The sequence below is a fragment of the Equus przewalskii genome, chromosome 10 (assembly GCF_037783145.1).
Source record: "Equus przewalskii isolate Varuska chromosome 10, EquPr2, whole genome shotgun sequence".
Lineage (NCBI taxonomy): Eukaryota > Metazoa > Chordata > Mammalia > Perissodactyla > Equidae > Equus > Equus przewalskii.
Window position 1 is genome coordinate 12,054,948 of NC_091840.1, and position 22,173 is coordinate 12,077,120.

The 22,173-nt window shown below is 46.2% G+C and overlaps 1 protein-coding gene and 1 long non-coding RNA gene across 11 annotated transcripts in view; one reads left to right on the forward strand and one right to left on the reverse strand.

Annotated features, from left to right (window-relative positions):
• LOC103558472 (uncharacterized) overlaps positions 1 to 22,173 on the forward strand; it is a 70,875-nt gene that overhangs the window by 15,635 nt on the left and 33,067 nt on the right. For 8 of the 10 annotated variants that reach the window (XR_011523286.1, XR_011523285.1, XR_011523288.1 and 5 more), the window contains exons 3-4: positions 2,913 to 3,040; positions 5,640 to 5,813. Coding sequence is in view for 6 of the 10 variants with exons in the window: in XM_008531493.2 (XP_008529715.1) it covers positions 2,913 to 3,040; positions 5,640 to 5,813 (302 nt within the window). In the remaining 4 variants the exon portion in view is untranslated. Of the gene's footprint in view, positions 1 to 2,912; positions 3,041 to 5,639; positions 5,814 to 7,958; positions 8,209 to 22,173 lie in introns of those variants that run through there. The other 2 variants (XM_008531492.2, XM_070561532.1) reach the window with 1 other exon arrangement.
• Positions 2,279 to 22,173, reverse strand: part of LOC103558471 (uncharacterized) — a 66,330-nt gene continuing 46,435 nt past the window's right edge. Inside the window, exons 4-6 of the long non-coding RNA XR_011523291.1 lie at positions 7,093 to 7,198; positions 4,083 to 4,244; positions 2,279 to 3,298 (exon numbers count right to left, since the gene is read on the reverse strand). This is a non-coding gene — a long non-coding RNA (uncharacterized lncRNA). The remainder of the gene's footprint in view (positions 3,299 to 4,082; positions 4,245 to 7,092; positions 7,199 to 22,173) is intronic.

Below are 22,173 nucleotides of genomic sequence, written 5' to 3' on the forward strand. Positions count from 1 at the left end.
CATGGAGCCAGTTTTTAGGTTATAAATAATCATTTAAAAAGCTTTCTCAGTCTTCTATGTGTATCTGTCTCCAGGGTTAAACTACTTCCAGAAAGTAGCCTCTTTCCAACTTTCCCTCCTTCTCCCCTGGACACCATCCTCCCTCCCCCCAAAAATTATTACCCAGGATAGGAGCTTAAAAATTGCCAAAATACCATAATTATTTTACAAGGAAAAAGAGCAACAGAAAGCCAGTCTCCTCTTCCCTCACCCCTTCTAACCCCCCCCCCAGGTCGTTCTCCCACACCAAGGGGCATGCACGCTCCACAACCCAGAACACATCCTGAGCTGGGTGGGGGCTGGCCTCTTCAGCCTGCTGATACTCCCTGCTTCCAGCAGGACTGACTGCAAATGCAGCCAAAGCAGACACTTACTGACTGAGGAGGCTTGGGCAAAGCCCAGAGAAGCTGGATTCCTCTCTTAAGCTAACACTGAGCCAGTGGCAGCTGTTTGAGATAGAGAGCATGTGAACTCTGGTTTTGTAAAATTAAGACTGGATTTGGTTTGCCTGGGGTCTAGAAGAGAGTGCTTCCCCCAGAATACCACGTGCTCCTACAGAGACCTGCAATGCCGCCCAAGAGGCAATTCAGCTGGAAGAATACCAAAGCTCCCATTCAAACAAAGTACTCCGCAAAGCCCTCACCCCCTTTCATTCAGTTTGTAAACACTTATTGAGGATCTGTGCGCAAGACATTGCACCAGGCTGTGCTAATCCACACAACCCCCACTCCCACCAATGAGAATTCTTAAATTATCAGAATCCCACTGTGGTCTCAAAAATTAAGTTCTTTGGCAGACCCCAGAAAGAATCATTCTGAGTTACTTTTTTTTATACCTCCTCTGACATCCTGGGGAAACTTCTAGTTTAAGCTTACTTCATTCTCTATTTTTAAACTCTGTTAGAGGAGCAATGCTTCACCTCTGGCTACTGGAGGCATTCAGGAACCCCATGAGCAAACACCACCGAGGTCCCCCCACCTGGGTCTCCACAGCAGCAGCTCCTAGAATCTGGGGAAAAGGAAAGGAAAAGCACCAAGGTCGTGGCTGGCCCAGCAGAGGAAAACGTCCAAGAAAACCTAGAGATGAAGTCTCGCCATTATTTACCCCTTCAGTGCATATGTGTGGGGAAATAAATAACAATGTCCAACAACATTAGGAAGTTAATTACACCGAAGCGGAATTGAGTCGCAACCCTGAAAATGACTTTGATTAAGGGACACGAGGATGATTTACTCTAGGAGTTGGCTTCTTTTCTTATTTTTCCTTTTTTCATTAGAAGGGAGCCCTGTATGCCTAAGTTGGTTTAAATGTGGCCATGCATAAAGTCTAGAATACGGGCTGAATGACTTAAAGGTCCCTGGGAACTCCAGATTTTGTCATTGAATTAGGCCAGCCAGCCTGGGCTTGGTTCATTTAAGGCTTGGTCATGGGTCAGGTGTCTAGCTTGAACACAAATTTTGAAATCACTGAGAAAGCTTCAGAATGCTCATTTCTATTTTGGAAACCAGCACTTGTCTCCTTGCAACAGGCATCCACTAAAGGATTGAGGATGCCATGGAGGCATCCACTGATGCAGGGGTCAGCAAACCATGGCCCACAGGCCAAATTTGTCCTGCCACCTGTTTTTGTTTTTGTTTTTTTTTAAAGATTTTATTTTTTTCCTTTTTCTCCCCAAAGCCCCCAGGTACATAGTTGTATATTCTTCGTTGTGGGTCCTTCTAGTTGTGGCACGTGGGACGCTGCCTCAGCGTGGTTTGATGAGCAGTGCCATGTCCGCGCCCAGGATTCGAACCAACGAAACACTGGGCTGCCTGCAGCGGAGCGCGCGAATTTAACCACTCGGCCATGGGGCCAGCCCCCCGCCACCTGTTTTTGCATGGCTTGCAAACTAAGAATGGTTTTTCCATTTTAAATAGTTGAAAAAGAAATCAAAATAATATTATTTTGTGACATGTGAAAATTACATGGGGGCCAGCCCGGCGGCGTAGCAGTTAAGTTCAAGTGCTCCATTTTGGCGGCCCGGGGCTCACCGGTTGAGATCCCGCTCGTGGACGAATGTGCCACTTATCAAGCCATGCTGTGGCACGCTTCCCACATATAAAGTAGAGGAAGATGGGCACGGATGTTAGCTCAGGGCCAGTCTTCCTCAGTAAAAAAGAGGAGGATTGGAGGCAGATGTTAGCTCAGGGTTAATCTTCCCAAAAAAAAAGAAAAGAAAATTATATGACAGTCAAACTTTAGTGTCCATAAATAAAATTTTATTGGAACACAGTCACACCTACTCATTTACATGTCATCTATGGCTACTTCTGTGCTACAACAACCATGTTGTATAATTGTGAGAGATCTCATGGCCCACAAAGACTAACATGTTTATTATCTGTCCCTTTACAGAGAAAGTCTGCTAACCTCTGCAGTAAAGTAAAAGAATAGCCCTGCACAAATGCAGAAAAATGAGAGGGTCACTTTTAACTCATACTTTAATTAACCTAATTAAAGCACCATGTTGGAGCCCCTAATGATTTTTCTCTACTCAGTGAAACCCCAGAGTGAGAATCAACTCAACTCATGTGGCATTAGCAAAACAACTTACCAATAATGCATCTGGCAAAGGGAATTGCCCACCATGCTTATCACATTCCAGAAAAGCAAGTCAGAATATCACAGAGATTCAATTGCTCTCCTAACAAGAGCTTTCATTCTTGGCTCTGGGTTAAGGGTCTGCTTCCTTCTCAGTTGCACAAGGCTCTTCTTTGTTATGCTGTGGGCGGGGTCAAATACAAAGAAATTAACCCTGGACTAGCTGGGGAAGAAGCCAGCACTGTGCATGGACCCTACAGTGTGGCGTCTTTCTCCTCGCCTCCTTGGAACAGATTGGAAGCTGCCGATGGCCCTGGGACCTGTTTATCCACCATCAATCTCAAGTCTGAGCACCACCAAAGCTGTGGGACAAAGCTGGGAATTTTCTCCTCCGACAGCAAAGAGCTTCCGCATACATGATGTGAGTCTCCCAGATATTCCTTTTCTCCTTTATCCTTTGCAGACTGAGAAGTGAGAATGTGCCTTATACAGGGGTAAGCTGAGCAAACAAGGGGCTGTGACTGACCAAGACCACAAGAGTAGGAGTAAGTGGTTTCTATTCACCTGCATCCGCATCCCAGCCTCATCACCTCCTGGCACCATGGGAGACCAGTGCAAGGAGAGCAATGAAGCCCTGAACACAGAACGTAATGCACACCGTAAACCTCATCAGGGACCCCTAAAAAGAAAAAAGAAGAAATCCTGAAAATCAGGCAGTTATGTACTGGAGGGTCTCTTCCACACCAGGCCACCTCTGTTCCGTCTCCTTGACCTGATTCCTGCCACCATTCCACCGTGTGAGATGTTGTGAGTCTTCGTCCCCTAATATCTATCCCTTTGGTTAACAGGTTCGTTTTGCTTTGTGTGAAAGAGACATTTTTGAAAAGTTTGGTGGTAATCTAACCTTTTCTCCCTATTGTCTTAAAATCCAGAAATGGCCCTCTTCAAAACTTAATTGCTCACTCATGTGACAAACTTCTGTTGAGCACCTACTAAATGACATGTAATCTATGCAGAGGAATAATCCACGTAGGTGGATAAAACAAGCCCTGTTCTCAAGGACCTTAGGGTCTAGGTGGGCCATGATCAAGTAGAGAGACACGTGCAGTAAGTCAAGTTGGGGACACAGACCCCTGGGGTAAGCAATATGGAAGCCCAGAGGAGGAGGTGCCAACTCTGACTTGAGGGGAGAAAGGCCTCTGGTGGAGGTGACACTTCACTTCTGGTGGAGCCAAAATCAGGATCCTGTAAGATGAATAGGAGTAAGGAGGCGAAGGCAGGAGAGAGATGGAGGGAGAAGTGATGCAGGCAGAAAAGGAGGTGCATGCAAACTTCAGCTGCTGTATTAAAAATGCAATGGTGTTGCTGATGATGGTGATGATGACTCTCCTAAAGAAAAACAACATGACAAGTCAGGGGAAGGAGCAGACCTAGAAAGGGCCAGGAATGGAGGCCTCTCTCACCTTTCACTGCAGATACAGCTCTGCTCTCGGTCAGCTCTGGGCCAGTCCAGAGTGATGGGGGCGTGGATCTTGCCCCATCTCAGGTCCATTGGCATCAAGCTGTCTCTCTTCAAGGTGGACTCTGGAAACTGTCTTCCTTGGAACTGAGTCTCCGCCCTGAAGCTACAAATGTGAATTTAAACTTGATGCAAGACAAGATGACAGAGACCTCGGGGACATTCTTTCACTTTGCTGGGTCTCAGTTTCTCTATCTGAGAAGTGGGATATTTGATCTCTAAAATCCCTAGGGGCCTCTGATTTTCATCAGCTCCTCCATCTCCTGTCTGCCTCCTGAGCCATCACAGTGTCGGTCTGGTACACTTACGGTCAATGCTGGGAGAAATAAAACAATACATGTCTTTGTTTCCTAGTGTGTGGGAGGCAGGAAGTGGCCCAACCCCCTAATCGGGATGAGGTTCCTGTGGATTGTCCAACCGCCCACTCCTCAGCACATCCCCACCTCCCAGTTGTCTCAGCCAGAAACCCACGGGCCCCCTCGGCCATCAGCAGCCAGAATCCATACATCACCACCATGCTGCCAACCATATCCCTGCCTCTGTGGGGTGAAAAGAATCAAGATGTGTCTAGCGACAGTTGCTGAGCCTCCCCTGTACACAAGGCAGGGATGGGCCAAGCATGCCTGTGGTGGCCCCCACGGTCAAGAATCTAGGCTGGACATCCCTCTCCCTCTGGCCACACGTGGGCAGAGCAAGAAGAGGTGCCAGCTCTTATGGAGAAACTGATGTACAGGCTGAATTTGGGACTTGGTTCCCAGTCTAAAAGGCTAGGCCAGAAGAGGGAAAGTAGGTGAAAGTGAGATGGTCTTGAGCTGGGAAAACCAGTTGAGAGCAAGAGTCAAAGCAGTTGAAAGGTAGGGCCTGGTGCTGCCTGAGCTGTGGGAACCCAGCAGGAGCTGCCTTCAGCAGAGAGTTCGCAGATCTGTGTACGAGCAGGGATGGCACCATGAAGGGAGACTCTGGCTTGGGAAATCCACTGGGCCCCTGTGTCTGTGTGTCTCCTAGTGGAATGTAAATGGGGCTCCTTTGCTCCTCAGTTTCTAACATCAGTGAGATTAGAGCTGCAATAGAACCAATAGAACCCTCCATCACACATCAGATCCTTCCTCCTGCCTCCAGGAAGGATGGCCGTCAACTCATGGCATTCTTGACATGCCAGTTTCACATAAATCACGCCATTACAAGGCTGGAATGAGACTTCCATCAATAATCCACCATAGAAGTGAGCGTTGAGTCAATGTCTTGCAGGGAGTGGCACAGGCTTAACTAGAACTCAGTGCCCTGACCCTCAATCTACTGCTTTGCCAGGCTCCCAGCAGCAAATGGAGGACAGGGTCCTTTTATCTGCCTCTCAAGGCCACAGAAAATTAAGAAAGGTAAACGGAAGTCCAAGTAACGAATGAGAGGCATAACAAGAGCGGCCTGTTGTGAGAAGGACGCCTTGTCTTGGTATGACCCCTGGCACTTGGTAACCACATGTTCTCGGGGCTCCTCACTGCAGGAGCACGTGGCCTGTCTGCCCCAGCAGGGCCCTTTCCGGCACTTCATGGACATGAAGGCGGAGAAGAGACTGGCTGGCTGGAAGGAGCGCCGCAGTCGCTACGGAGACATCAACGTGCACAAGCGCTATCAGTTTGGGCAGATCTTCTCCCCTTTCCAGGCCCTGGCCACCACGGTGAGCAAGCTTTTCTTTTGTAAAGGATTCCAAAGTCCTTTAGTGAGATGAGTGACAAACTCCAGTTCTTTCTCCTTTAGGGGAATGGATTAGTCAGTTCTGGCCACAAAAATGCTGCGTAACAAACCACTCTAAAACTCAGTGGCTCACAATCACAGGCATCAATGTTTCTCCATCACCAGTCTGCAGTGAAATAGACTCACCCCACTTTTATTCACTGCAAGCTCACAGTAGGAGGGAGTAAAGCACTGAGAACAAAAACCCATCTACCATAGAGACTAAATCTAGCCTACCTGTAGGGTGGTGCCCTGAGGTTTAGGGGTTGATATAAAGGCAGATGGGTGCAGCTGAGCTGTTCAGAGACAAGACCAGTTCAAGGGGAGGAAGAGATCTTGGGAAAGGGGAGCTTTTGGTGATAAAGGAAGGTGGCTCTGGTTCCCATCCCTCTATCTCACCTGTTACCTTTTGGATCCAAGTTAATTGAAGTGGGACAGTTTCAAAACACACTTCCTTGAAATGATTACTGTTATGTCTTTGTGATACTTTCTAGCTATATGTTCTTGTGGTTCTAAAATTTGGTGTACATTAGAATCACTTAAGAAACCTGCTTAGGGGCTCAGCCAGTGGTGTAGTGGTTAAGTTCACACACCCCCAATTCAGTGGCCCAGGGTTCCTGGGTTTAGATCCACAGCACAGACCTACACACCACTCATCAAGCCATGTTGTGGTGGCATCCCACAAACAAAATAGAGGAAGACTGGTACAGATGTTAGCTCAGTGACAATCTTCCTCAAGTGAAAAGAGGAAGATTGGCAACAGATGTTAACTCAAGGTCAATCTTCCTCACACACATACAAAAAAGAAGCCTGCTTAAAATGTAGATCCCCAGGCTGGTAGTAATTCCAATTCAGAGGATCTTGGAATTTCCTTTTTTAACAAGTTCTCTATTTACACCTTTATGCATCATTACTCAGTCAGGGCTTCTCAACCTTGTTCACTTCACCAGCGCCCCTAAGTCTGAAGAGAGTCAGTATGTGTGGACACCTGTAACCAATTCACAGCTCAACAGTATGCACTAGAACCCAGGTCTGGGACTTTTGCTCAGCAGCAGTTCTCATCCTTGAACTTCAGAATCACCTGGGTAATTCGCCATGCTAATGCACAGGTCTCACTCCAGACCAGTTAAATCAGAAGCTCTGGGAGTGGGTCCCAGGCACTAGCATGTTTTAAAGGTCTACCAGCTGGGTAACCAACTCATCCCAGTTTTCCCAGGACTTACTTGCACAGTTTTCCCAGGACTTTCCATCTTTTAGCACTAGGAGTCCTGAGTCCCAGGAAACTCCTCACTCCTGGTTTTAAAACTCAAAGTCACGAGTCCCTGGAACCTGGGAAAACAAGATGCTTGGTCATTGGTCACCCTATCCACACATGATTCCAATGTGTAGCCAAGTTTGAGATTACTATTACTGTCTGAGCTTTCTAGAAACCAGCCCCAATTCCTCATATTACAGTAGCTGCTACCCATCTATCCATTCACTGGCCAACATTCCTTAAGCATGTGCACGTACTCAAAGCTAAGCACCCTGGAGGACCCAGGATCGGAAATCTCAACGCTACCATCAAGGAGCTTCTGATCTGCTAGGAAGAGTGAGCCATGAGCCAAATCATGAACACAAACACACTACAAACACAAATACAATGAAACATTCGTAAGACTAGCTCCATAAATGGATAGATCCAGAAGGAGAGGAGTTATCCAAATTTGAGCTGCTTTCTGCTAAATCCAACCCCACAAAGTCTTACGGAAGAACCAAGTCTCCAGACAGCGACATCCTCTTGACTCACAGTGCCACTTGGAAAAAGCAGATCTCCCATGTATTGAGAACAACAGTACCCAAGTATTGAGTTCTTACTATGGACCAGGTATAGTGCTAATGACTTCACGAGTCCTTGGTCCTCACGGCCTCCACCATATTAACATGATCCTCAATTCATAGATGAGGAAACAAAAGCTGAGACTTGTTAAGTCACTTGACCACGATTACCATTAGCCAGAGGTAGAGCCAGGATATGAACCGGCTATGCTGGAGCGGGTGTTCCCAACCCCCATACTCTATTTCATTGCCATTATTCTCTGCCTCATAGGAGATGCAAAGACTGGTGCTTCCCCAAGATCTGTCCATGAATCCACACATGCAGAAAATGGGCATTTCATGCACTGCCAAAGGGAATCTCCAGGATTTATCCTTGTCTTCCACAGAGCTGGGCTTGGGAAAGGATGACGACAACCATGAGAAAGAGAAACCAGCGAGCCACATTAAAAGACCTTTATTCCCCCCAATAGTTAAAGTAACAAAATCTAATGACATGAAATAATAAAAGTTGCAAAATTGCATTCTGGCCTCTTGCTGGCCTAATGCAAGTCTTTGCATTAAAACAGTTAGAACTCAGGGACTCAGGAATCCTGAGATATTCTCAAACCTGACTTAATATTTAATAACTTGTGGAATTGCACCAACATGCCTTTGTGTGAACATTTTGGGGAGGGTGAAACAATTAGAAGCTGCAATTCCCAACTAGAACCAAATCCTTAAAAAGTACACTTTTCTCAGAAGTCTGAAGATGGAGGGAGGGATGATTACAGCTCAGTGAATCAAGGGCCTCACTCTTTCCATCCTTATGGTCTACCATCACCAGAGTGTTGGATGGGAACCTCGGCATTAGCTCCTTATGGTCACAAAATGGTTGCTACTGCACCAAACACCATATCCTCACATGAGCACATCAAATACTAGAAGGCTGAAGTTTCTCCTCATGCTATACACACACACATACATACAGAAGGAGAACCTCTCCCAGGAACCACACAGCAGCTTTCCCAGCAATTCTTCTTGGCCAGGATGGTGTGGCTTGCCCATGCCATAACCACAGGGGAAGCTGGGAAGGTAAGGATAGGGTATTTACTGGGAGGTAAGTCCTACCTTAGGAAAGGAAAATAGGAGAATAGCAGATGGGGAAGCAATTAATGTCTGCCACAGTGGGAGACTCCCTGGTTTGCAGGTCAGACCATTACAGTGAGAATTTATATTTACACTGAGTGAAAATCTGTCTTATAATTTCTGAGCATCAATCCTAAGGTTGTTCCTCTAAGAAGCCTCCTCCACCTTAAATAGCTTTTATTTTCCTTTGGTTTTAAAAGTAATATATGCTTATCATAAAGAATACTCAAAAGTACAAAAAAGAAAATAACAATTACCCAAATCACACCATTTAGAGACAACTGGTGTTTGCATCTGGAAACTTTTAGATTGCTTTTCAATCTCTTGCTCTTGTTGATAATGCTGAGGTTGTCTTTGGGCCTTGGTCTGTTTTCCATAGTTTTGATTGGGTTGTTTCTTGCTACCCTTGCCCAGCATCTCTCAGCAGGTCACCTGGTCCTCTTCCAGGTCCCCTCCCATGTAGCTGTGGTACCAAAGCCATGACATCTCTTTGCCTTACAGCACTGTCCTCAGGCAGGTGGTCTATCCTTTCCTTGCTTCAAACTTTTGAACATACTGAACAACCCCGCAAAACAAAAACAAAACCTATTTCTTCTTTATTTTTAATCCTTAATCCTTTTCACAGATTCATGGAGGGCTTAATTTTCTTTTAACCTTGTCATGTTTATTTCTGATCTATATGATGTGCGGGCGACACCACGGTTCCCCTCCTTTCTGGCACATGTCCTCTTTCAGTCTGGAGTAAACAGCTCCCTTTGCAGCTCTGTTGGTTAAGTCAATTGCCTGCTTGCTTTTCATCTTACTGACATCATTTACAATCACACAGGCAGAATTTTATATTATAGTGTTTCCAATTTCTCTTAAGCCAGGGATCAATCCAGAAACTATGGCTCTCAAACCAAATCTGGCCCTCATCCTGTTTTTGTAAATAAAGTTTTATTGGAACACAGACACACCATTTGTTTTCACATTGTCTACGGCTGCTTTTGTGCTACAACAGAAGAGATGACTAGTTGCAACAAAGACTCTATGGCCCGCAAAGCAGATAATATTTACTATCTGGCCCTTCACACAAAAAGCTTGCTGCTCTGCCTTCAGCCAAATTCCCCTTTACAATTTTTGACTAAGGGATTCTACTTCATTTATCTCTGCTTTTAAAAATATCCTTAAAGGCTAGAGTCTATGACTATGTCCATCTACCAGCAAAGAAAGTCAGGAACTTAACCAGTTCCCTTCCTAGAAGGACCTACAGTAGATGGCTACCTGCCCACAGGCTAATTTGCCATCTGTAATAAGAAACCGTCCTGCATATCGTGTGCATGACCTGGCAGTGTGTGTATAAGTTTCTGTCTTTCTCTCCTTTTATTCTAACCGTGAGCCACACCTTCCCACCTGCTTCTCCTTTCAGGGGGAGGATTCCACACAGGAGGGCAGGTTCTGTATGAGTGCCAGTGAGGGTTGACAATGGTGCTACACCACCTGGGTGTGTTTGCTTTCAAAAACGGTGGAGCGTCCCACCGAGATCCAAGAGGAGATAAAGCTCTGAACAATTACAATGGAAGGCGATGAAAGCCGGACAAGATTTCCGACACTTAGACCCCCGTACCTAAGCATTAAGAGAAAGAACTATTAGTGTAATTCACAATTGACAATAAATATGATTTACATACATCTTTGCAGGACTCCATTAAATACATAAAGCAAGATCTATGCAGACAAAGCCGTTCTTCTACTATAGGACTTGAGCAAGGTACGACTCACAGGCGAGAAGCAATAACAATTGCATCAGCCAGCATATCCTGAGTGATTACTTTGTTCCAGACACAGAGTTAAAAGCTCTTGTGGATTTACCTCATTCAATTCATGCTATTGTTCCACTATAATAATCCACTATTATTAAGGACGAGGACACGGAAGCTTCAAGAGCTACTCCCTCTCTCATGCAGGCATTCGACGGGGTGCCCTCTAGAGCCCAGACCTCCTCTCTCAGCTTGCCGGGGGCACACAGCCCCGGTTAGCAGTCATTTATATTCCACACTAGTTCAGAACCACCACACACGTTCTTACCCCATTCTGCCCCATGGCTTATTTGTTCTTTGCTCTTTTCCTAGCTCTCTTGATAAAATAACCCATGCATATATGACAAATGCTAATGAATTCATGTGTCCCTGCTTGTAGATAACGTCTTTCAATTTCAACTGCTGCCTTCTACAGCTAGTTCGTAAAAGTGAGAATGTCAACCTCCTGGCAGCTGAGGCTACAGGCAGGTTCCACGGCAAGAATCCCATAAGGGAGATGCTGGGGCTTTGGCCGTGTGCAAGTTCCCTAAGTAGGGGGAATTTAGGAGGAACGGAGGGGAACAAGTAGAAGGCTCCTTGTACGGTTAGAAGCTTACAGCTGGTTCAAGTTCTGCCTCTTATGACCATGGGACCTTAGGCAAGTTGCCTATGGGATGTCGAGGAGTCTGGCTCCTGGTGAAAAGTCTGCGATTTTTCAGGCCTGACCACAAGCAGTTCCAAGGCTTTCCTGGCAGGCTTCCGGGGGAGAGAAACTGTGCTCCCCACGCCAGACCTGGTGACAGCGTGCACTGCAGACTCTGAAGGGCATTGCGGTCAAGGACACAGGCCCCTCTGGCTGGCTGTGTTTTTCCCGTATTTGTGTTCCTAGCCCTAATGCCTTCATTCCTAGGTCTTTTTATCAGAGGCCTTGGGTAAATAGAAATCTTCTTCAGGTGCCGAGGCCTCCTTAGGGGGCCAGGGAACCAGGGGAGCCCTGAAGACACGTTTCTGCACACTGACTCAGTACCCAGTACTTTTCCACCCCTAGCCCTCCCGCCTCTCCCTCTCCCAGCCCCCAACCTCAGTCCCCCTCAACAGTGAGCTGCCTCACGTCTGCACTGAACCCCCTGAGCTGCGGTTTTAGACTCTTGCTGATCCATCGCAGTAAGCGATTAAAGGCTTAACTCTTTCATTTTCGGCTTGTTCCTTGAATCAGCTACTGGACACCTGACAGCTCAGCATTCTCTCTCCAGCTCACCCAGCTCCTGACCGACATGCCCCCAAGTCTTCCTCGTGTGAGAGGTGGAGCTCCTGGTGAACCTCTCTCACACCAAAGTGAGGGTGGAAAGTGTCTGGCTCATAATGAGTACATAATGGTAGCTGTCCTTGTTTTTCCTTACTTTATTTCAAGACTTGATTCTAGGTCTCAAATCCAGACTTCTCTGCATGTGCGCATGCATACGTGCACATGTCTGTGTATGTATAATGAATTCAGGAAGAAGTGTGTGAGACGAGACTAGGGCTGCAAAATCCAGCACAGCAGCCCCTTAGTCTATGAACGCTCCCTCACACCAACCTTGGAACCTGACTTTTCTCTCTGGTGCTTTACTTTTCCCCCTGAAAGTGAAGAAATTCTCCTCTTTCTATGAAGAACAGAGCCCCGCCCTCCCACAGCCGAGGCCAGGTGTGCAGAGCCTGCCCTGGGATTGGTTGGGGTGGACAGAGGCTGAGAGCACTACTGGTGGACAAAAGCACCTACAGTTTGCTGTTTACAAGGAGGAAACAGGACTGAGGCCCCAGGACATGGGAGTTTCAGGGGCCCCTTTTATTTGAGACTCTAGAAATTGTAATTTTCTTGTTGTACGTTAAACTTCCCCATCTGCTTTGCCATGGTGACCTCTCATATGTCACTAGATGAAGAGGTGTGCCTTCAGAAACCCTCACAAATGCTTCAAGCTGGCAGGAAGGACTGGAAATCTGTGACGCTGGTCAGACTGGGCCTGCTGGGGCTGGGAAGAGACATGCCCCGACAGGAAACTACATAGGTGGTAATTGAGAGAGAGGGCCTTTCCCGTCCCTGGGGATTTACATTTACAGGGGGTTCTGGGTCTTGAGAGTGACAGGTAAAGGAGGCAGGGGGACTGAGGATTCAGAGCCCACATTCATTTCCTGAGCATCTCCCACAAGCCAGGCCTGTAGCAGGCCCTGGGCATAAACAGGGAGCCCAACAATGGCCCTGTTTGCATGGAGTCTGCAGTCTTCTCTCCACATCACCTCTGCTCAGCCCATTCCCCACGCCCTCACCACCCTGCTTGGTGGTCCTCAGATCCTGAGTCCCACGCCCTGCCCTGCTGGAGCACCTGTCCAGACCATGGAAGCCACCACCATGGCTTGGTCTGGAGCAGTCTCGCCTCTGACTGTCCACCCAGCGTCGTGGCTGTGGGACAGGCAATCCCTGTTGCATGGGGAGAACCCTGAGAGAATGTCATGGAGGGTGACAGTCTGTACCTCGGGCACATTATTCATTCAGAAAATGTTTGAGTGAGTCCCTACAGTGAGCCAGGCACTTACCCCAGGAAGCAAGACAGATGTGGTCTCTACCCCTCCCCGCCAGAGCCTAAAGGTTAGTGGTAGGACAGCAAGTGACCATAATAAAGGATGATACATGAATGATCTCCACAGAGAAATCTGGGATTCTTTGGGGGCATATTGGCAGGGGACTTGGCTTTATCTGGGAAACCAGGGAAGGCTTCCCTGAGGAAGTAACATTTAAACTGAGGCAGGGATGAGTCAACCGCAGAGGACGAATGTTCCAGGCGTGGGAACAGTACGTGTGAAATCCTAATGGGGAGTGAGCACAATGCTTTCAAGAAACTGAAAAGGGAAGCCATGTGGCTGGAGCGGGAGACAATGAAGAGGGAATAGCGGTTCCGGGTGAGGGTGACTCAAAGGCAAAGACTTCAGACTTCACCCCGAGGGCAGCAGGAGGAGGTTTCAAGTGTGTGAGAGCCATGCTGTTTGGCTGATTAAAAGGATGACCCTAGTTAGCACATGGAGAGAGCACTGGAGTACCAGAAACACGAGACTCTAGTTCAGGGACTAATGCCATGGTCCAAGTGAAAGATATGATGGCCTGGCCGAGGGTGGAGGAAGAGGAGATGGAAAGAAGGCGATGGGTCGGAGACAGTTTGGGGTACACTGGCAAGACTTGATGTTTGAGTGGCTGTCACAGGTGTGGAAGCAGGTTTCCACAGCAGCTGCTAGGTTTCTGGCTTGAACAACCGGGTGGATGCCGGTGTCGTTTGTTGGAGTCGGACTATTCGCCCAGGCTGGCCTGGGGACCTATATACCACCTTCTCCACGCAAAACTCAATCCCAACCCCCAAAACACAGATCTACCAACAAACGACTGAAACAGGGCTCATATAAAACTTGCAAATAGAGTGTAATTTTATCATTTTTTTAACATCAGGTATTTTCAAACAAGGCTTGCATGCCTGGGTCTCCGATTGTCCACATCCTCAAGAAGCAAAACAAAACAGAAAAAAAAAAACCTGACTGTTTTGTTTTGTTTTGTTCTTATTTCTTGCTGACTAGAACTAAATGCTGCCATATGCTCAGAAAATGTCCAACGTTTGCAAGTTGGGTTTTTTTTTATTTAGTTTTATCTGGTCGAGTCACAGAGCCTTCGGCTAAGTTACCCTATAATCTGCACTTCATGAATAACCATGTAATTGAGCAATTGCAGTAATCGCTGAGGGCTGCTGTGTGGACAGTAGTCTTTTGGGTTTTTTCCAAAATTATTTTCTGGAATGCCGGGAAAGGGAACACGTGCACTGAATCTCAGGGCCCAGTGTTCTTCGGAATCTGCAGCCTTCCTCCGGGAGTAAGGCAGGTGAGGAAACAGTCTTGGAAAGCAAAGTGAAAGCTTGCATCTGGCTTGGGAGCATTTCCAGAAAGATCTTCAGGTTTTTTAAATTGAGAATCTTGGGAATAACTAAATTTGCGCAGAGCCTGCTTGAGTGCTTAAAATGGTCTTTTTTTGGGAACTCTGCACCATGCTGACTACTGTTTACAGAGCAGCTTCTCTGTCTCAGTGCATCACCACGACCCCGGAGATTGACGTACCAACACTGGAGATTAATATTATATCTTCCATTTCTCAGATGTTCGAGCAGGCCGGTAGCTGTTGGTTAACTTGTATAAGATCAGGTTGTTAGTAAATTGCTGTGACAGGACTTAAACCCAAGCCTGTCTTATGCTCAAGAAGATAAAGCTTCCCATTCTACCCTAAAATCATTGATCTGTGAGTAAAGTGCAGAGAAGTTCTGTAGCCGTGAAACGACACCATTTGTATCTTCATCAAGTCTCCCTCTGAATTCTAGACTTGCCTGGGTGTCTCTAAGTTCCACACGTCCCAAACCAAAACATCACATTCCCTCTAAAGTCTTTATTTCCACCTCCACACCCCATCTCGCTTAATAAAGCTGCCATAGACCAAGCCACTGGAACTGGAAATCTTGAGGCCAGTCTTAACATCTCTCTCTCCCGCCTTCTGCGTGTCTGTGTGCATGTGGCCCACTTATTGCTCCTACTTTCTAAGCATCTTTCAAGTTAATTACATCCCTCATCTCCATCCTCCTCCACTGTCTTAGCTTTAGCCCCCGCCATCTCTTCTTTACATTTACAATAGCTCCATAACCATTCTTCTTGTCAGAAAAGTTCTTCTGAAAGACAAGTGTGATTATGACTCTCCACTCCTTAAATGGTTTCCATTACCTCTATACAATAAGAGCCAAAATCTTTAGCATGTCACCCAGGACCCTTCTTCATCTGGTCCAGCCTCATCTCTTGTTTCTCCCACCCACCTCCTTCGAATTCCGCCTCCTCACATCCATGCTCCTCCACTCACACCAAACTTCTCTTCACCATCGAATATCCTGGATTCTTACACTCCTCTGTACCTTTGCACATAATATTCCCTCTGCCACGACGGTCCTTCTCTCTGTATCTCCTGGAGAACTCCCGCTTTTCCTCAAGACTTAGCTGGAAAGTCACCTTCTCTGTGAAACCTCCCCCCACCTCACAGGCAGAATTAGTTCCTCCCTATTTTGCTCCACTATTGTAATGTTTACCACAATGAATTGTGGTTGTCTGTCTTGAGGGCTCTGCTTTCCTAAAGAATGGTAATTATGTACTATTCACTACTGTATTCCCCCATGCCCAGTCCCCTGCCTGGTACTCAATGACTACTCATTAAATGTCTGGCAAAGAAGTGGATGCATGAAAAAAAACATGGCACTCAGGCTTTGGAAGATCAAGTGTGCTAATGTGGCTAATGTGCTAATGTGGCGGCTGTTACCAGGGACTGACGGAGATGCTAGAGAGAGCACAAGGGGACTCAGAGGTGAATGTGCCGGTGACAGAGGGCGAACAGGAGGTTTGAAAGCTCCAAGAACTGAAAACAAATGTCAGCAGACTCCCCTGCAATTGGCAGGCATCTTCCTTAGGGAGCACTGTGCGTTTTGTGTAATTGAGGCGGTTCTGCCCATCTTGTAAATCACAGTCTGAAAATGGCCACACGGCAGCAGGTTTGCAGGGAAACTGGAGGAGGGCTTTGTTCCCAGGCCTGCCCCTGCCAGGCTGGGCAAATCATCTCCCAGGTCTCATTTTATTTTAACACGAATATATTGCACGCTTATTGGGTACCTGGCCTTTTGTTATACACTCTGATGAAATTTTTTTAAAGAATTAGATATTCTCTCTCCACTCAGGAGCTTGCAGTCTCACTGGAAAAGCTAATGTATATCTCTGGAATTATTAGAAGTCACAAGCCCATATAAGATCAATGTTAGATCGTATAAAATCAGTTGGGAGTCAAGAGGCACCTAGAGGATGGATGAATGGATGGATGGATGGATAGATGGATGGATATGGATGGACGAATAGATGGATGAATGAATGGATATGGATGGATGGACAACTGAGTATTCTCTGGGCTTGGGCTTGAAATTGCTTCAAGTTAATAAGATACATGAGAAAAATATAATGCTTCAAGCCGCCAATCTTTCAACACTTCAAGTAACACACTGATTTAGCCCAATTTAAAATACTCAATATGACTTTAAAGAATGATACTGGGCCAGCGCAGTGGCACAGCAGTTACGTTCGCAGGTTCCACTTCGGGGGCCCAGGGTTCACCTGTTCGGATCCCGGGTGTGGACATGGCACTGCTTGGTGAGCCATGCTGTGGTAGGCGTCCCACATATAAAGTAGAGGAAGATGGACACCGATGATAGCTCAGGGCCAGTCTTCCTCAGCAAAACGAGGAGGACTGGCAGCAGTTAACTCAGGGCTAATCTTCCTCCAAAAAAAAAAAAAAGAATGATACTGATGAGCGAGAAGTGAGAATTTTTGGAAGGTTGTAGGTATTGATATTTTTTGGTCCCCAGATGACACCTTCTTTGCCTGCATAAAATGCTAGTCCTGGCAGGAAGTACCGGCAACTCCTCACCACTTAGGAATGAAAATAAGAGGCAAACAGGAAACCATGTTTATTTTTTACCACACGTCAGCCAAACTCCCACACCTATGCTGTGCATTTCCTTTGTTGGGTGTTATAAGTGCAGCAAGAAAATGACCGCTCCCTCCTCCCTTTCTCCCAGGAAGCTGCCTTACAGTCTCCCCACTGGGTACAGCGTGTGAAAGTTTGCAGCAAAGCACAGCTAGGGACTGGTGCAAGGAAAAATGCTCCATCCTCCATCCAGGCTTCCTCAAGAAAGTCAGTTCAAAACACCCCCCTCACAGCAAACCATGTAGCTATTTAGCAATGGTCATGCTTTTAGGGACAAGGTAGCATTTGATGAAAAGCCCCACCAGGACATTATGGAGTCACAGGGCAGACCAAGTTATTGCTGACAATGGTTCTGTGATGAAATGACTTGGAGGAAAACAAGAGAACCTTTAACGCCATAAGAAGTGCTAAGTGTTTCTAAACCTTGCTCACCAAGGCTGGCAAAGTTCACCTTCAAAAGATCATTTTGCTCATGACTCCTTCAGCGAATTTTCTTTATCCCATAGAGACTCTTCTCAAGAGAAGTTGAAACGTGAGTACCTGCTCTAACTTAGACTGCTCTTTGAACTTCGTTTAAATTACTATTATCATGCCCAGGCTTCCATAATGATGCACCTTGGTAGGTCAAAACGTCTCTGAGGTGCAGGCCTTTAATGAGGATCCTCATCCAAGAGATATAATTTGACCAGTCTGCCATGAAGCATCCACCAGCTCAGCTGGGCCTTGTCGCCACTTGCCCTGAACTTCTCTTGGCCCCTTAGGAAGCACTCTGCTTGGTTCCCTTCCGATTTCTCATGGCATAGGCACCTGACTGTGTCTTTCTGCTTGGATCTGCCTGTCCATTCTTCACATAATGACAGCATCATAGTCAAACACTAACAGGCAGATTGGAGAAATTTCCTTATTCATATCCCCATGGGTAAAAATATCATCATAAGGTCATCCATCTGAGAACAAAGTTGCTTTAAAATGTAGTTGCTCTCCACCTCACACCCATTAGAATGGCTACTAAAAAAAAATCTTTAAACAGAAAATAATAAATGTTGGCAAGAATGTGGAGAAAATGGAATATTTGTGCATTTCTGGTGGGAATGTAAAATGGTACAACCACTGTGGAAAACAGTATGGCGGTTTCTCAAAAAATTAAAAATAGAATTACCATAGGATCCAGCAATCCCACTTCTGGGTGTAGACCCAAAAGAATTGAAAGCAGGGTCTTAAAGAGAGATTTGTACACCCATGTTCATAGCAGCATTTTGCACCATAGCTAAAATGCAGAAGCATCCTACTAGAGGATAACTGGATAAGCAAAATGTAGTATATAGTTACTATCGAATATCATTCAGCCTTAAGAAGGAAGGAAATTCTGACATATGCTATCACATGGTTGAACCTTGAGGAACTAATGCTAAGTGGAATAAGCCAGTCACAAAAAGACAAATGCTGTACGATTCCACTTATATGAGGCACCTAGAAGAGTCAAATTCAGAGGCAGAAACTAAATGGCAGTTGCCAGGGACTGGGGGGAGGGTGAGGGAGGAATTATTGTTTAATGAGTATGGCGTTTCAATTTTGCAAAATGAAGAGAGTTCTGGAAATGGATGGTGGTGATAGTTACACAAAAATGTAAATGTATTTAATATTACCGAACTGTAACTTAAAAATTGTTAATATGGTAAATTTTACTTTATGTGTATTTTATCACAATAAAAAAAAATTATGTAGTTTCCTGAGCTTTTGCACATATTGAAGAATCTGGATCATTCTGACCTCTCCTACATACGAAGGAGCCAGAAAACTCTTCTAGAAGTTTCAGAGAGGCAAACTGCCATTGTTGTCAATGTAACAAGGCTCGACTTGAACTTAAGCCAACTGCCTGAGGATTCAGGTATGAGTAGGCGTCACTAGAGGCCTGTTGGGCACACTTATTTAATCACCCTAGGTTGGCCAAATAAAAACACCTCAAACATTGGGAAACAAGAGGCCATTTTTGGCATAGCGTGAGGATCTGTCACTTAGACCCACCCGTCATGGACTTAGTCCTGAGTCCCAGGAAGAAAGGCGCTACAAATAAAATGATGCAAGTACTAGGAGACCATGGGAGCCAGGACAGCACTAGCCTGGAACCAAGGCATGGTAACGCAAAATGAGAAGAGGCGGGATCCCCGGTCTGGTAGAGAACATGAGAATTTTGACACCTCAAAGGCACTAGCACATTAGCAGTGCCCAAGGCTCCTGCACTGACAGTCCGAGCCCCTAGAACCCAAGCTATATTGGAAGCAGGAAGACACACTGGCAACTCTGGACCCAATCAAAGACAGAGCCCTTGGTGGAGCGCCAGCATCTTCAATCATGGGCCCCCTCCCCCTGCAGTGCCATGGCAGTCCCCCTGCATAGCCCAGGGCAAAAAATAAAATGAAAGGAGCCTAGGGCATAAGAAAAAGAACATAAGTGACGCCAAGTGAAACACGTAGGTTTTTTGTGAGCACGTATGAGGACGCCTAGGAATAAGGCGTGGGGATATAGAAGGGAGCTATTCATCCTTCAACAATGAAGGGCACATCCAAAGTCAAGATCATTTATTACTCATTAATGTAAACCCATTCTGACCCCCAGGTACGTTCACCTGGAGATACCATGAGTTGCATTAAAGTTCTCAAATATATTTCATATGAATAATTTTCATCAAGTTACATGTATAGATGGGCACTTGGACACACGGAATATTAACTACCTGTCTTAGGATGAGTTCCCTAGTAAACTCTGAGATGGAGATTTGTATGCAGAAGTCTCACTGGTGAGTGCTTCTGCAACACTGGTAAAGAAGTGAGGGAAGGGCAACAGGGAAGAGGGAGGGGTCAAGCTGTGATGCAGTTGCAACAGCGGCCTCAGCCCATCCCATGCACCCCATGGGGAGTCTGAAGCAGAGATGGCCCTTCAAGAGGGCTGAGTCTTCGTACTCCTGCATCAAATAGTCACTGGATGTGGGCTGCCTCAGGAGGGGATGTGATCTTGAGCAGGGAAGCTCTCTTCAGCAGAGGGGAGGGGCTCAACTATGAGCCATAGGCAACACTCAGGACATCGGTAGGAATGAGCACCTGATCCTGAAGGGAGGCCTTTAATGGCACATTACAGCATCCACTACACCCCCTTTCACATATCTTCTCTTCGCTGCAGTGCGCACCTGCAGGATTATTCTGGAATGTAGAACACAAAGACCCAGTTTACTATGTTAACCCTTCCAACCCTCCTCCCCGAAACTCACTTTAACTTAGAAGGGAAAATAATGGAGCAGGGGAGGGGAGTTTAAGCAGAAATATAATTTGTTGAGATTAGACTCTGAGAAGGAAACGAGACAGCACCAATAAACCTTAAATAAAAAGTACAGCATAAGCCTTTGGTGCCATCTGACATTCCTTTCTCTGTCCTGCCCCTCTTCTTCCTCTTGGTCAAGAAGAGTGAAATGACCCATTCCTTCATTTATCATTACTGATTGGAGTCCTACACCTTCCCAGGCATCGTGCTCAGTGGTAGTGACACAAGAATAGACAAAACCATAGTCCCCATGGAACTTCCTATCTAGTTGGGGACACAGGTAAATAATTACAGTATAGTAATGAGGTGCTATGAGTCTTGTAGCACAGAAAGATGCAAGGGAGGGGAATCTAACACCAACATCAGGCAAGACTGGAGGGCATGACTTCTAGGCTGACAGAGAGCACCGAGAAGGAGGTAGGCAAGAAAAAGGGGAATGAGTGGGAAGGAGAGAGTGTAAGGGCTGCTCACAAGCAAAAGGATCAGAGGTGCAAAGATGTCAGCTCATATCATTTATTAGCCCTCTACGTGAAAATAAGTTGGACGTTGTGGGCTGTGATATGATAAAACAATATGATAACATATTGTGGTTGTCATTGCTTCTGTTGTTGTTGTTCATTACATTATGGACACTTCCTTCTAACATCCCCCCAATCCCACCAACGCCTGCCTTCCAACTTCAAATTTTCTCTTCTCTCAATCAAAACTTCTACTCCAATGGCCAGGCCCGTGGCCGAGTGGTTAAGTTCGCACACTCCGCTGTAGTGGCCCAGAGTTTCGCTGGTTAGGATCCTGGGCACAGACATGGCACCACTCATCAGGCCACGTTGAGGCAGCGTCCCACATGCCACAACCAGAAGGACCTGCAACTAAAATATACAACTATGTACCAGGGGAGATTTGGGGAGATAAAGCAGAAAAAAAAAAAAAAAAAGATTGGCCACAGTTGTTAGCTCAGGTGCCAATCTTTAAAAACAACAACAACAACAAAAAAAAACTTTTACTCCAGGAGTGCTGCTGCCTATAATTAGGTGTGGAGTTGACTGCCAGATTCGAGCAATTGATACTAACGTGTAATGAAAGATCAATCTAGCCTCCATATTTGCACTTCAACTAGAAGACTGCTCATCCTGATGCCCTTGTACTTGGTAGAACTGAGAGGAAGAGACTTTTGAGCCTATGTCCTTTGGCTCTCCCAATCCAGCCCCATTCCTTTTAGAACACCCACCCCCATCCTGCAGCTGGTCTGCAGAGGACAATCAACAATCAGTATCTACTGAGGACCCGCCACCCCTCCTCACCTTTACAAGAAAGATCTTTGAAGCACCTGAGTAGAAAATGTGCACTAGAATATTCAACGAGTTCTACTCTGAAAACAGAGGGCCTCTAGCATGTGACCCCAGACCCAGAAAGACAGGGAGGTGGTGCCAGGTTTGGGAAGAGGAATAGAAAAACCTGAGTTCTAGCCCCAGCTTTGACACTAACAGATGTGTCACCTTAGGCAAGTCACTTCCCCTCTCTGATGCCTCTGTTTTTTCTTATGCAAAATGGGAGAGCTGCTGGTAATGAATTTCCTCTGGGATCTTATCTGGGTCTGGAATTCATTCTTTTAAAATGTAACCTGGGACCTTCAGGCTCTAGAAATACCCACATGGCCTGGGAATGACTGTACAGGAAGGTGCTCAGGCTTTCCA